This window comes from Sorex araneus, assembly GCF_027595985.1.
Source record: "Sorex araneus isolate mSorAra2 chromosome X unlocalized genomic scaffold, mSorAra2.pri SUPER_X_unloc_11, whole genome shotgun sequence".
Taxonomy (NCBI): domain Eukaryota; kingdom Metazoa; phylum Chordata; class Mammalia; order Eulipotyphla; family Soricidae; genus Sorex; species Sorex araneus.
Genome location: NW_026570957.1, coordinates 22501 through 36084, shown reverse-complemented (window position 1 = coordinate 36084; position 13584 = coordinate 22501). Strand labels below are relative to the sequence as shown.

General features: G+C 66.5%; 2 protein-coding genes across 3 annotated transcripts in view; both read right to left on the bottom strand.

Annotated features, from left to right (window-relative positions):
- Positions 1-22: 22 nt before the first annotated feature.
- On the bottom strand, positions 23-4823 carry SLC25A6 (solute carrier family 25 member 6). Its single transcript, XM_055123612.1, has 4 exons — positions 4621-4823; positions 2093-2579; positions 776-916; positions 23-550 (listed from the first exon to the last, which is right to left on the bottom strand). Exons 1-4 carry the CDS (start codon positions 4729-4731, stop codon positions 393-395), a joined length of 897 nt encoding a protein of 298 aa, XP_054979587.1. The 5' UTR covers positions 4732-4823; the 3' UTR covers positions 23-392.
- A 3616-nt stretch (positions 4824-8439) lies between these two features.
- ASMTL (acetylserotonin O-methyltransferase like) overlaps positions 8440-13584 on the bottom strand; it is a 27198-nt gene continuing 22053 nt past the window's right edge. Inside the window, exons 9-13 of one of the 2 annotated variants that reach the window (XM_055123609.1) lie at positions 13221-13396; positions 12096-12228; positions 11331-11474; positions 10664-10786; positions 8440-9433 (exon numbers count right to left, since the gene is read on the bottom strand). In XM_055123609.1, the coding sequence (XP_054979584.1) occupies positions 9213-9433; positions 10664-10786; positions 11331-11474; positions 12096-12228; positions 13221-13396 (797 nt within the window). In that variant the 3' untranslated portion in view covers positions 8440-9212. The remainder of the gene's footprint in view (positions 9434-10663; positions 10787-11330; positions 11475-12095; positions 12229-13220; positions 13397-13584) is intronic. The other variant, XM_055123610.1, reaches the window with a different exon arrangement.

Genomic DNA, 13584 nt, shown 5'->3' with positions numbered 1-13584 from the left:
TGGACAGCAGGCGGCCAGCGGGCAAGGGGCTGTGTCCTCTTTTATTCTGCGGCAGACGCGCCCGAGGCGGTGGAGTAGCAAACTGGCTGTGCAGGACAGTGCTCGGGTACAAACAAGGGGGGGGGACTCGATTCTTTAAATAGACGGGGCGGAGTGGGGGGGGCGTGGCCGGCCTGGACTCTAGGTCTACTGGACACAGCTGCGGCTGCCCGTGGACACCGGGGAGGCGGCCGGCCCCTCTCCCCGCCCCCGGGAGACTCGCGGAGAGGGGGAGGGAGGGTCCCCGTTCCTGGAGGGGCGGGGGCGGGGCCTCCTCCGCGGGTCCGAGAGGCAGGACTGGCCGGGAGGGGGGGAGACAGAGAGAAAAGGGGGCAGGGGGCGGCCCCCCGGCCTTACAGGACTTTCTTGAGCTCGTCGTAGAGGACCAGCACGAAGGCCCCGCCCATGCCGCGGAGCACGTTGGACCAGGCGCCCTTGAAGAAGGCCTTGCCGCCCTCGTCCCGCATGATCTTCGTCCAGCAGTCCAGCGTGCCGGTGTACATGATGTCAGCTGCGGGCGCAGGGGGGAGGCGGGAATCAGGGAAGGGCGCTAACCACTGGGCCACCCAGCCACCCCGTCCTGTTTCCGGGCCTCCGCGGGAGCCCGGTTTCCCCGGATAGCCTCCCCGCCTCCCTGCCCACCCACGCACCCCACAGGGGGTCCCCGGCCCGTCCCTGATAACCTTGCCCCCCCCCCCTGCCCACCCGACCCCGCTGGGGGTCCCCGGGCCCCCACCTCCTTTGCGGCCGGACTGCATCATCATCCTCCGTCTCACGGTGTCGAAGGGGTAGGAAACCACGCCTGCCACGGCCGTCACACTCTGGGCGATCATCCAGCTGACCACGATGTGCGTGTTCTTGGGGTCGGGGAGCATGCCTGGGGGGAGGGGAAGGGGCGTGAGGAGGGGTCAGTAAGGGGGCGGGGCCGTGTGCGAGCGCGCAGGCGCGCAGACACACACGTACGTACACAGGCGCGCTGCCTGCCCATCATGATCCACCAAGCTGGGACCCCCCCCCACCAAAAGTCACAGAAGACCCCCCCCAGCCCGGCCCCTGGCCTTTCCCGGGCGTCGGGAGGGCAGAGCTGACCCCTGGGCCGCGAGGAAGCGGACCTGGGTGCGGTGTAAGCCTAGACCTTGGACAGCCGCTTCCGTGACCTTTTACGACCGGCCATACAGGGAGCTGACAGGAGTGCTCATACAGGGAGCTGACAGGAGTGCTCCGTCAGCAAGGCGGGGCCGCCTCCCCGCCCCCACCCCCCAAAACCAGGGCTGGGGCGTTTGGCTCCAACAGGAAGGGGGTCCCCGGGGCAAGCTGCACCCTGGGATCTCAGGGAAGGGGGAGGGAGTGCCTGCCTGTGTGAAATGAGCAGGACAGAGAGAGAGAGAGAGTGCGTGTGTGTGTCTGTGAGTGTGTGTGTGTACGTACCCCTGGCTATGTGAAATAAGCAGGACAGAGGGCTGAGCGTGTGTGCCAGCCCCTGCCTTTGTGAAATGAGCCAACGGGCCAAGTGTGTGTGTGTGTGCGTGCGTGCGTGTCTGTGAGTCCCTGACTATCTGAAATGAGGACAGAGGACCGTGTGTGTGTGTGTGTGTGTGTGTGTGCGTGTGCACGTGTCTGAGTCCTTGACTATGTGAAATGGGCAGGACAGAGGGCCATGTGTGTGTGTGTGTGACTGTGTGCGTGTCTGTGAGTCCCTATGTGAAATGGGCAAGACAGAGGACCGTGTGTGTGTGTTGTGTGTGAGTGCGCGTGCATCTTTGAGTCCCTGACTATGTGAAATGGGCAGGACCGAGAACTCTGTGTGTGTGTGTGTGTGCGTGTGTGTGTGTGTGAGTCCCTGACCGTGAAATGGGCAGGACAGAGGGCTGTGTGTGTGTGTGTCTATGTCTGTGAGTCCCTGACTGTGAAATGAGCAGGACAGAGGGCCGTGTGTGTGTGTCTGTGAGTCCCTGACTGTGAAATGGGCAGGACAGAGGGGGCCGTGTGTGGGCGCGCGCAGGCACGCACAGGGGCGGGGGCGCAGGCGCGGCGGGGTGGGGGCGGGGCGCACCTTTGGCGGTGTCGTAGACCCCGAAGTAGGCGGCGCGGTAGATGATGATGCCCTGCACGGAGACGGCGAAGCCCTGGTAGAGGCCCCGGATGCCGTCGGACTTGCTGATCTTGACCAGGCAGTCGCCCAGGCCCTTGAACTCGCGCTCGGTGCCCGACTTGCCCACGTCGGCCGCCAGGCGCGTGCGGGCGAAATCCAGCGGGTAGACGAAGCAGAGGGAGGTGGCGCCGGCCGCCCCGCCCGAGGCCAGGTTGCCCGCGAAGTAGCGCCAGAACTGCGTGTGCTTGTCCACGCCCCCCAGGAACACCTGCTTGTACTTGTCCTTGAAGGCGAAGTTGAGCGCTTGCGTGGGGAAGTAGCGGATGACGTTGGCCAGGTTGCCGCGCCAGAAGGACATCATGCCCTGCTCCTTGGGGATGCGCACGATGCAGTCCATGATGCCCTTGTACTGCTTGTCCGCCGCGATCTGCTTGCTGGCATGTTGCACCTGCGGGCGGGCCGGGGGCGTGAGGGGGAGGGAAGGGGAGGGGGCGTGAGCGGCCGTGCCAGGCGGGCAGGGGCACACACAGACACACGCAGAGCTCTCAACGTGGGACCTCCACACAGACACACGCACCCTCTTAATTCAGAAAACTCCGCAGGCACACAGACACAAAACTTGGTCTCACACACACACACAGAGGCACGCACACAAAGCTCTTAACTTGGGAACCCAACACACACACACCCCCTCTTAACTCAGAAAACCCCGCAGTAGGCAGAGACAAAACTTTTAACTTGGTCTCACACACACACACACACACACACACACACACACACACACACACACACACCACATACAAGCACATACACACCCCCTCTTAATTCAGAAAACCCCCAGCAGGCACACAGAGACACAAAACTTTTAATTTGCGCTCTCTCTCTCTCTCTCTCTCTCTCTCTCACACACACACACACACACACAGAGGCAGGCACACAAAGCTCTTGGGAACCCAGCACACACACCTCTTAACTCAGGAAACTCAGCAGGCACACACACACCACACACAAGCACGCACACAAAGCTGTTAACTTGAGAACCCAGCTCGCACACACACACACACCCTCTTAATTTAGAAAACCTCCAGCAGGCACACAGAGACACAAAACTTTTAACTTGGTCTCTCTCTTTCATACACACACACACACACACAACACAGAGGCATGCACACAAAGCTCTTAACTTGGTAACGCAACACACACACACACACACACACACACACCCTACCTCTTGGGAAACATAGCCTGCCGCAGGCTATAACGCTCCATTCCTAACCTCAAATATTTTCAACACCCGCACTGCTGACACTGTAACGCCACACACACACACACACACACACACACACACACACACACACGCAACAGTAGCTGCTATACCGGGAACAAGATACTAAGTATCTATATAGATGGGATATTACTAAAATCACGTTGCCAATAATAAAAAAAAAAAAGTGCGGTAAAGCACTACAGGATCAGTCCGTGAACATTCTGGAACCTCCCCCCCCCCCGAAAAACAGGTGGCGGCTGTCACACTGCAAGGGCAACCAACGGCAGCAAAAAAGCAACCACAAAATCGTCTCTACAGAGGCATTAAATAATAAAAAAAAAAAAAGCCAAACGCGGGTGCTACAATGTAGCAGCCAAGCACGCAGCATTGCAACAAGCCTGGAAACATTTCGGAAACAACTGCAACAATGTTTCCAAAGCGCGGCCGGCTCAGCGCCTGCAAAGGAACCGCCGCCGCCGCTACTAGCGTCAAAGCCACCGGCGGCAACATTGTTACCAGCAAATGCTGGTGGCAAGACACAATGTTGCTCCCAGCAGCAGCCGCAACAGCGCTGCCACCCGCATCTCTGCCAACCCGCAGCGACTCCGCCAGCAGGATCCTAAACCGCAGAGGGGTGCTACCCGTCCACCAGGTTCTCATTTATTTTTTTGTTTTTTTTTTTGCACAATCCGGTTCAAACGGTTAAAAAAATAAATAAATAAACAAATGAGTCGCGTGAAGTCGGACTCGCGTGGGCCAGGAGGCCGCGCGCGCCGGCGTTGTTGCAAGGTGACCGGGGACAGCGTGGCATTGAGGGGACGTGGGGGCGGGGCGGGCCGGGCTGGGCTGGTTTTTTTTTTTTTTTTAAAGCGTGTGCAAAGCGCTGAGCTGGGCCTTAGCTCGGGGACACGCTCCGGGTGCCCTCGGGGGGGGGGTCGTGCCAGCTGCGCCCGACGGGGCAGAGGGCAAGGCCTGCAAGGTCGCGCGCGGCCTGGGAAGTGCCCGCTGCACGCGAGCCCTGGCAAGGCCGCGGCGGCCGAGTGCGCATGCGCCATCCCCGGGCCCGGCCCGCACGGCGCCTGCGCGGGCCCGCCCCCGCGCCCACGTGACCCGCCGCCCCCGGAAGCGGCGGCGGCGCGGGGACAAAGCGTCGCGCATCGCGCCCCGCGGCTGGTGCCGCGCCCCCCGCGCCCCCCGCGCCCCCCGGCCGCCGCCCGCGCACCTGCAGCAGCAGCTTGACGCGCTCGATGGGCGCCACGGCCGTCTTGGAGATGGCGGCGGCGATGCCGCCCGCCAGGAAGTCCTTGGCGAAGGAGATGGCCTGTTCCGTCATGCTGGGGGAGCGCGGGCCGGACGGGAGCGGAGGCTGCGCGCCGCTGGCTGCTGAGCCCTGCGCCGCCGGGAGCGAAAGGACGGGCCGCCGGGCGCGCAGCCGCTAGGGCGCGCCGGCCCCGCCCCCGAGCCCGCCCGCGCCGCCCATTGGCCGCGCCGAGCGCGCCCGCGCCGCCCATTGGCCGCCCGGGGCGCAAGGGGCCCGCCCCGTCGCGCTGCTGTGCCGCCCATTGGCTGCCCGGGGGCGCGGCGGGCCCCGCCCCCGCGGGCGGCCCGCATTGGCCGCTCCGGGCCCGCCCCCGGCGCCGATTGGCCGCGCCGCCCCGCCCCCGCATTGGCCGCTCCGGCCGGCCTCGCTCATTGGCCGCGCCGCGCCCGAGGGCCCCGCCCCTCGGCGCTCATTGGCCGCCCCGCGGGCGCCGGGACCCGCCCCGCGCCGCTCATTGGTGGAGCTGCGCGCGGTGCGGCACTGCCTCCCCCCGCCTTCCGCGCTGCCCATTGGCCCTGCCGTCTGCCCGTCAGCGCCTCTTTCCCTGCGCCTGGCCCGTCTGCGGCGCTGCACTTGGGCCTCCGGCTCTCCCGGCGCCTCCCTGCGCAGGCCGGCGTGACCTTGTCAAGGTCACTGCCGGACCTGGCCTCTGGGGGGCCGGCCCGGCTGCAGCAGAGTCCAGCCCCCCCCCCCCCGGACGTGCTCTGTGCCTGCACCCAGCGGGTGGGGACCCCTGCGCTCCCCTCCCTGCATTGGGGCGTCCCCAGTGGGGGACCCCCCCTCGAGATGGACACGCTGGGCCTGCTGGACACTGTCCACATTGCAAGCCCCTTGCCCGCGCCTGGGCGGCGCCCGGACCCCAGGTCGGGGGTTCAGGAGGCCCCCGAGGCTGATTGAGACGGGGGAGGGGCCTGTATCTGTCCCCTGGGGGACCCAGCCCCAGCACCTATCCCCAAATTTAGTCCTGGGGACCCCCAAACCCTCCCTGACATCCCCTCTTTCGGGGCTGCCCCTGACGCCCAGCCAAGCACCCCCTGGGCCCGCCTGGCCAGTGCTCACAGCTCCTTTGCGACCCCCCTGATGGGCCATGCGCAAGGGCACCCCTAGGTGCCAGGGGGGCGCGCCCCTCTCTCCAATGTTTTGCAGTCCTGGCCCCCCTGGGAGCCCCCCGTGGGCGACCTAGCCCTCTCCCCCGCCCCCACGCGCCTCCCGGGGCTGCGACCTTGCCAGGCTGACCCTTCGCGGCCTCACAGCAGGCCGCGCCCCTCAGGGCTCCCCGCCACCGACCCCCTTTTTTACGCAGCTGGGGGAGCCCTAAAAGTGGCGTCCTGCAGCCCACCGCGGCGACCCCTCCCCCCAGCTCTCAGAGACCCCCCGCTTAGGGCACAGGGATTGCCCCCCGCCCCCCTCCTGCCTCCACCTAGCCAGGCCCCAGGCCAGGGACAATTCCCAAGCCTCGAGGCGCACGCACGGGGACCCGCGTCTCCAAGGGGAACCACGTCCCCCCACGGACGCACGGAGTGTCCACCCCGGAAAGCGCAGGCTGTCCAGGCCTGCAGCTGCAGCTGCCGTCTTTCTGGGGTGCCCGATGGCCCCCCTGACCTAGGGGGAAGGACGGGGTGGGGGGGCGGGCGCTGTGTGCGCCAGGGCGCGCGCGCACGTGGAGTTCCCTCTCGGGGGCGCGCGGCGCCCGCGGGTTTTTTCTTTTCTTTTTTTTTTCTTTCCCTGTGCGCTTAGGCAACTCGGGGGGTGGGGGGGGGTCCCTGCAGGGGTGTGACCGGGGCTGGCAGCGCGCTGCCTGCGTGTCCCAAGTAAACGCTCCGGGAAATCTCTAGGACTGTCCACACCCGGGGGCGGGGAGGCGGGGAAGGCGTCCCTGCAGGTGAAAGTTACAGGGCCGGGAAGCCGGCTGCCTCCTTATCGCCTGTCCCGAGTGTCCTTGGCTGGGTCAGCCCGGCAGGTGACCAGCAGGCGACGGGCGGCTGGGGGCGGGGCGCCGGGTGGGGGCGCATTTCCGGACACCGCGGGTGGGGGGTCCGCGGGGAGCGAGGAGGGGGAGCGTCTGCTGGCCCCTAAGGAGGAGAAAGGAGGCGCAGAGGGGCTGCCCACGAGACGCGCGGCCCCTGCGCCCTTCGCACTTTGGGGAGGGGTGGGGGGTCACCGCCCAGCTCCAGCCGCTGAGAGTGGCAGGTCCAGCTGCTTCTGCCGGTTCTGGCCGGCGCTGGGTCGGGCAGGCAGGGCCTGGGGGAGGGGTCGGCGCTGCCCAGTGCGCCCTGGGGCTGTCCTTGGGGACCTCCCGGACATCCCCGTGCGCCTCTGCGTGCCCGCGGAGCTGAGTCTGGTGGAGCCTTCTGGAATGCGGGGCTGGGTGGGGTGGGGGGGATCAGACCTCCCCCTTCCTTCCTGCCTCCCGGGATTTAGGGCAATTTGATTTAGAAGTACAGCACTGAAGACTGCCCCTTGTGTGTGTGTGTGTGTACATGCATACTTATGTGTGCACCTGTGGGTGCGTTCTCGTGCGCACATATTGCCCGCAGGTATGTGATCTTGCACGTACATGTGTATATGGGCAGCAAGTGCTGGGCGCCCGTGTCTTCAACCCCGCCTGGGCGCACACGTGTGCGTCCCACGCACGCACACGCACGTGTCTCTTGTGTGCAAACTCGCCCGTGAGGCAGCGTGCGGGCAGGCTGCGTGCCCATGTACGCCGACGTGTGTTAGTCTGCACGCAGGAGCACGCAGACCTATGACAGTGCGCGTGTGTGGACGCGACCGTGTGTGCACGTACACGTGTGCGCACAGGCATTGGAGCACGCGTGTGTATACGTGTGCATCCGTGTTCAAGCATGCACGCGTATATATGAGTGTAGGGGGCTCTGCAGCCCCCTGTGTGGAACACAGAGCACAGAGATCTGAAGCCCCCCAGATGATGGGTGCTAGGTCTGGCATGGGTTCGAGCAGGACCCAGAGTCGGGCTGGGGCTGGGGCGGGGCCGGGGGGGGTGTCGGCGGCCATGCAGCCCTGAGGAGGCCTGGCCGCCTTGGGAGACCAGGCAGGGGGTGGGCTCGGTCAAGCCCACGCGTCACTCTCTCCCTGAACCCCCCCCCCGCCACACGCCTCTCAGGAAGGATCCGGAAACTGCTGAGGAAGTTTGAAGGAAAACGGAATTGCTTCAGCCAGAAGGGAAAAGGGGGCACAGTGCAGGGTGGGGGGAGGGTGAGGGGCAGCCTCGGGGTCAGGGCCATGGGGAGCGGGGTCTGGGGAAGGGGGGCTGCAGGGGGGTGAGTCTGTGTGCGGTTGGGGGGGGACTCGGTGACATCCTGCAGTGATCAGGGCTGACTCCCGGCTCTGTGCTCAGGGCTGACTCCTGGCTCTGTGCTCAGGGCTGACTCCTGGCTCTGTGCTCAGGGCTGACTCCCGGCTCTGTGCTCAGGGCTGACTCCCGGCTCTGTGCTCAGGGCTCACTCCCGGCTCTGTGCTCGGGGCAAACTCCTGGCTTTATGCTCACAGATAACACCTGGCTCTGTGCTCAAGGTCAGTTCAGAGTCCAGGACTAGGGACATTTCCGGCTGTGTTCACAGGTCATTCAGCCTTCTTGCCCAGGCAGGGTTCACACCTGACTCTGTGCTCAGGGCTGACTCCTGGCTCTGTGCTCAGGGCTGACTTCCAGCTCTGTGCTCGGGGCTGAATCCCGGCACTGTGCTCAGGGCTGACTCCCAGCTCTGTGCTCGGGGCTGAATCCCAGCACTGTGCTCGGGGCCGACTCCCAGCTCCATGCTTGGGGCTGAGCCCTGGCGGGGTCTGAGAGCCCTGTGGGGTGTTTCTGGAGACTGACCCCAGGTCGGCCCTGTGCCGGCCAGCACCTTCTCTGCTGTCCTGCCTCTCAGACCCACCGGAGAGGGGGAATCGACTCTGTGTGCAGGAGAGAGAGTCCTTGCAGGTAGCTGTCCCCGGCGGTTCCGCTCACAGGGGAACTTAGGTTCTGCGCCGTCTGCCCGTCCGCTGGGTGCACCCCCCAGAGCTGTGTGCCGAGGTGCCCGGTGTCCACTGGGCAGCGTCCTGCGGGGACACTGTGTCCCAGCCACAAATAGCACCTACCTCCCCCTCCTTGCCCGGCCCAGCCCGCCCGGCTGTGGGCCGGCCCCTGACACACTCTGAGGCATGGCAGGCCAAGGGCAGCTGGGGCGGCGGGCAGTGGGTCCTGGCTGCGTTTCCTTGTGCGTCCCGGGGGTTGGCACCGGGTGCCGTGCGCATGCGGCCCCTGCACTGCGCCCTCCCAGGTACGCGGGAGCGCAGGGGAGGGGGCCGGGGGGCCCAGTCTCCCTCCCTGGTCGTTCTCTCTCTCGACAGTGACCAGAAGCAGACAAGACTTTCCAGGGAACCAAAGCGCAGCCGCTGCGTCACTCTGAGTCTTTAATCCACCGTGCGTGTGCGCGCGCGCGCGCGTCGGAGACGCGGTGGGGTGGGTGTGGGTGGTGGCGGGGAGGGGGTCCTCACGCCCCGGTCCTGGTGGCCAGCAGCGCCAGCACGGAGTCCCCGGTGGGCAGCGTGCGCACGTCCCCGAAGCCGTGAGCGCGCAGCAGGAGTCGGTACTCGGACGGCGTCCGCGCGCGCCCCAGGGTCCGCGTCAGCGCGTCCAGGGACTGGAGCAGGCCGGCCCGCGCCGCCCGCTTCTCCTCGTCCAGCGGGGACTCCACCAGCAGCAGGCCGGCGCCTGCGGGGAGGGGGCAGAGGCGCGGCTGTGGGACACCAAACCCCGGGCCCAGAGGTGGGCGCAGGTGGGCGCGTCTCTCCGGATGTGGACGCGCCCAGGGCGCACAGGTGGGCGCGTCTGCGGCGAAGCGGATGCACCCAGGGCGCACAGGCACAGGTGGGTGCGTCTGCGGCGATGCGGATGCGCCCAGGGCGCACAGGTGGGCGCGTTTGCCGCGATGCGGATGCACCCAGGGCGCACAGGTTAGCACGTCTCCCAGGACGCCGGACAGGCGGACAGGACATGCGGGTGTGTGTGGGGTCAGGGCCCGCTCGCTGGGCACAGTTTGACATGGGGGAGGCCGGAGGGGGAAAGGAGAGACAGAGAGAGAGAGATGGAGATGTAGGAAGGGAGAGATGGGGACCTCCAGAGATGCTGCACAGAGATGGGAGAGGTTGGGAGACACAGGAGAGCGAAGGGAGAGAGAGAGAGGGAGAGAGAGGGAGGAGGGAGAGACAGAAAGGAGAGACAGAGAGGGAGAGATAAGAGAGAGGGAGAGAGGCATAGGAGAGACACAGAGGGAGAGAGACGGAGAGGAGACAGTGAGAGAGACGCAGAGGGGGAGACATAGAGAGACGGAGAGACACAGAAGAGAAGAGAGAGAGAGAGAGTAGGAAAGACACAGAGAGGAGAGAGACATAGGAGAGATGGAGAGAGACGGAGGGAGATGTGGAAGAGTGAGGGAGGGAGACAGGACAGAGAGACAAAAGGAGAGAGACATGGAGAGAGATGAGAGACATGGAGAGAGACGCAGAGAGGGAGAGAGATGGAGAGCAGATAGAGAGAGGCAGAGAGACGCAGAAGAGTGAGAGACAGGAAAGAGAGACAGGGACAGAGACAGAAAGAGAGGGAGAGACGCAGAGAGGAGAGAGAGGGAGAGAGATGGAGCGAGAAGTGGAGGAGGAGAGACAGGGGAAGGGCAGCCCCCGACACTGTCCCTGTAAAACAGCGTGGACAGGACAGGGCAGAAACCATAGGAGGGCCCCAGGACATTGTGTCATGCTCTCACCCCCTCCCACCTCCCCACTACACACACACACACACACACACACACACACACACACACACACACACACAGAGAGCAGTTCCCAAGGCTCCCAGGGCAGAAACAGGGTGTGACCGACGGCTCCCGGCCTCCGAGCCCACCCCCACCCCCACCCCACCCCCCACCCCCACCGGGCCGCCCCCTACCTGGCCGGCAGCTGCGGGCAATGCGGCTCAGCAGGGAGTGGACGCGGTCATCGGCCCAGTTGTGCAGGACCCGCGACAGCACGTACAGGTCGGCCTGGGGGAGGGCGTCCTGGAAGAAGTCGCCTGGGCGGGACGGACACGAGGCCTTGGAGGGGGGGGTCGTCGGGACGGGGGCGGGGGCCACCCTCTGCCCCGGGGCCACGCCGAACCCGAGGGGGACAGGGGCGGGTCCGGGTCCGAGCCTGAGACTTTTCTCCAAGGGGCAGACTTTGGCACAGGGTCCCTGCAGGTGGGGGCGCAGGGGAGAGGCTGGGAGGGGTGCAGGGGAGAAGCCCGGAGGGGCGCAGGGGAGAGGCCCGGAGGGGCGCAGGGGAGAGGCCGGGAGGGGGGCAGGGGAGAGGCCGGGAGGGGGGCAGGGGAGAGGCCGGGAGGGGCGCAGGGGAGAGGCCTGGAGGGGCGCAGGGGAGGCCTGGAGGGGCGCAGGGGAGAGGCCGGGAGGGGGGCAGGGGAGAGGCCGGGAGGGGCGCAGGGTAGTGGCCTGGAGGGGCGTGTCCTGCCAGAGGGGAAGACCACCAGCTCCCCCCCCCCGCTGCCCCCCTGCAGAGACAGACCCCCGGGGCCGGGTGTGTGTGTGTTGGGGGGGTCCCCGCACCCGGCCCGGCCTCACCGGCTCTGAAGCTGACCCGCTCCGTCCACGGCCCGGCGGGCTGCACCCCCTCCGCGTGCTGGACGACCTCGGGCAGGTCGAACACCGTTACCGTCAGCCGCGGGGACGCCCGGGCCAGCTCCTGGGCCAGGGCCCCGGTGCCGCCTGCAGGGGGGTTGTAGGGGGGGCGTCAGAGCATCCTGGACGCGGGTAGGGGAGAAGGGGGTGGGCAGGGTCTGGCCCAGCAGGGGGAGGCGGCAGGCAGGGAAGATCCTCGCTGCTTTATGCGCTGGGGGACGCTGGGTGTGATGGCCGGTGCAGCAGCACCCTCTTTGGGCCGCCGGGAGGAAGTGCAGGAACCGGGCCCGGAAAGAAGGTTCTGGAAAATTCTCAAACCCTCCCCCCGGGTTTAAAACACCAAATACTGAAACTTCCCAAGGTCTGGGTGGGGGGAGAAGACTCCCGAGGGTCCGACAGGTTAGCCCTGGGCCGAGGGGAGTAGGGCAGGGACCGTGCGTCCGTCCGTGGGGGGAGATAGCAAAGGCTCTGCGGTGAGTGCTCCCCGTTTTGTGCTCACGGGAGAAACGTCCAGTGTGTAGGGTGAGTCCTGGCCGCCCAGGGCACCCGGAAGCAGGGCCCCGGGCTCCTGTGTGCCCGTCAGTCTGTGCCCGCCCCCTGCTGGCCGGGGCTGGGCAGTGCCCGTCCCAGGGGGTGGCCGGGACCCTCCCGGAGCTGCAGGGGTGCGGCCGGGCGGGCGGGCGGCTCCCTGGGGGAGTGGCCACGTACCTCCCACGTCGCAGGCCGAGGCGTAGGGGCTCAGGTCCAGGGCCTGGGCCACCAGCCGGGCGGTCAGTTTGCTGAGCCCGTGCATGGCCCGCAGGAAGCGCGGGGAGCAGCCGCCCTGCGGGGGGACACAGGCCTGAGGGCGGCACAGGGGGGGTCAGGGATGGGTCTCTCGGGCCGGGGCAGGGCTGGGGGCGCCGGACGGAGGGATCCCAGGGGGAGGGGCAAAGCGGAGAGACCACGGAGCACCCTGGCCCCTGAGGGACGCTCAGGGCTGACTCCCGGCTCTGTGCTCAGGGCTGCTTCCCGGCTCTGTGCTCGGAGCTGACTCCCGGCTCTGTGCTCAGGGCTGACTCCTGGCTCAGTACAGGGCTGACTCCTGGCTCTGTACTCAGGGCTGACTCCCGGCTCTGTACTCAGGGCTGACTCCCGGCTCTGTGCTCAGGGCTGACTCCTGGCTCAGTGCTCAGGGCTCACTCCCTGCTCAGTGCTCAGTCCTGGCTCTGTGCTCAGGGGTGACTCCTGGTTCTGTGCTCGGGGCTCACTCCCGGCTCTGTGCTCAGGGCTCACTCCTGGCTCAGTACAGGGCTGACTCCTGACTCCGTGCTCAGGGCTGACTCCAGGCTCAGTGCTCACTTCCAGCTCTGTGCTCAGTGCTGACTCCTGGCTCTGTGCTCATGGCTCACTCCCGGCTCTGTACTCAGAGCTGACTCCCAACTCAGTGCTCACCCCCAGCTCTGTGCTCAGGGCTGAGTCCTAGTTCTTTGCTCAGGGCTGACTCCTGGCTCAGTGCTCACTGCCGGCTCAGTGCTCACTCCCAGCTCTGTGCTGAGGGCTGAGTCCTGGCTCTGTGCTCAGGGATGACTCCTGGATCACTGCTCAGGGCTGACTCCCAGCTCTGTGCTCATGGCTGACTCCCAGCTCTGTGTTCAGGGCTCAGTCCTGACTCTATGCTCGGTGCTGACTCCTGGCTCTGTGCTCAGGGCTGACTCCTGGCTCTGTGCTCAGGGACGACATGTGAGCGGCCTCTCCTGTCCCTCCCCCTTCCCTGCACGGGCCTCTGTCCCCCAGGGCGCAGCCCCCACACCCCCGGCCCAGCCTTCGGGCCCCCCTGGTCGGAGGAGGCACCTTCTCCGCCTCCCCCCCGGAGGCGCTGGGCGTCTGGGGGGCCCCCGTGCGGACGGCGGCCTCCAGGTGCGTGAACTGGTCCCACGTGTGTTCGTGGTTGTGCAGGACGTAGCTGTGCAGCGAGTACTCGCCCTCCGAGCGCAGGTGCTGGCTGGCGCACGCTGAGTTACTGTAGCCTGTGGGGTGGGAACGTTGAGGTGGGGGCGGGGCTCCAATACAGACTCCCTCCCCCGCCCCGCTCCCCTCGCCGACCCCCGAGGCAGGTGGGTGCAACACAGCGCCCCCTACTGCATGCACTGCACACGGGAGCTGGTGGCACAGAGCACTGTCGGGGGAGTGTGGGTGGGCCACGTGCAATCAGGTG

Bases quoted from the DNA above. Each gene is read 5' to 3' on its own strand.
- SLC25A6 (XM_055123612.1), bottom strand. From the start codon at position 4,731: ATGACGGAACAGGCCATCTCCTTCGCCAAGGACTTCCTGGCGGGCGGC. The intron at 917-2,092 runs GTGCGCCCCGCC...CCCTCCCCCCAG, and splicing joins GGTCTACGACACCGCCAAAG to GCATGCTCCCCGACCCCAAG. The intron at 551-775 runs GTGGGGGCCCGG...CTGCGCCCGCAG, and splicing joins GCAGTCCGGCCGCAAAGGAG to CTGACATCATGTACACCGGC.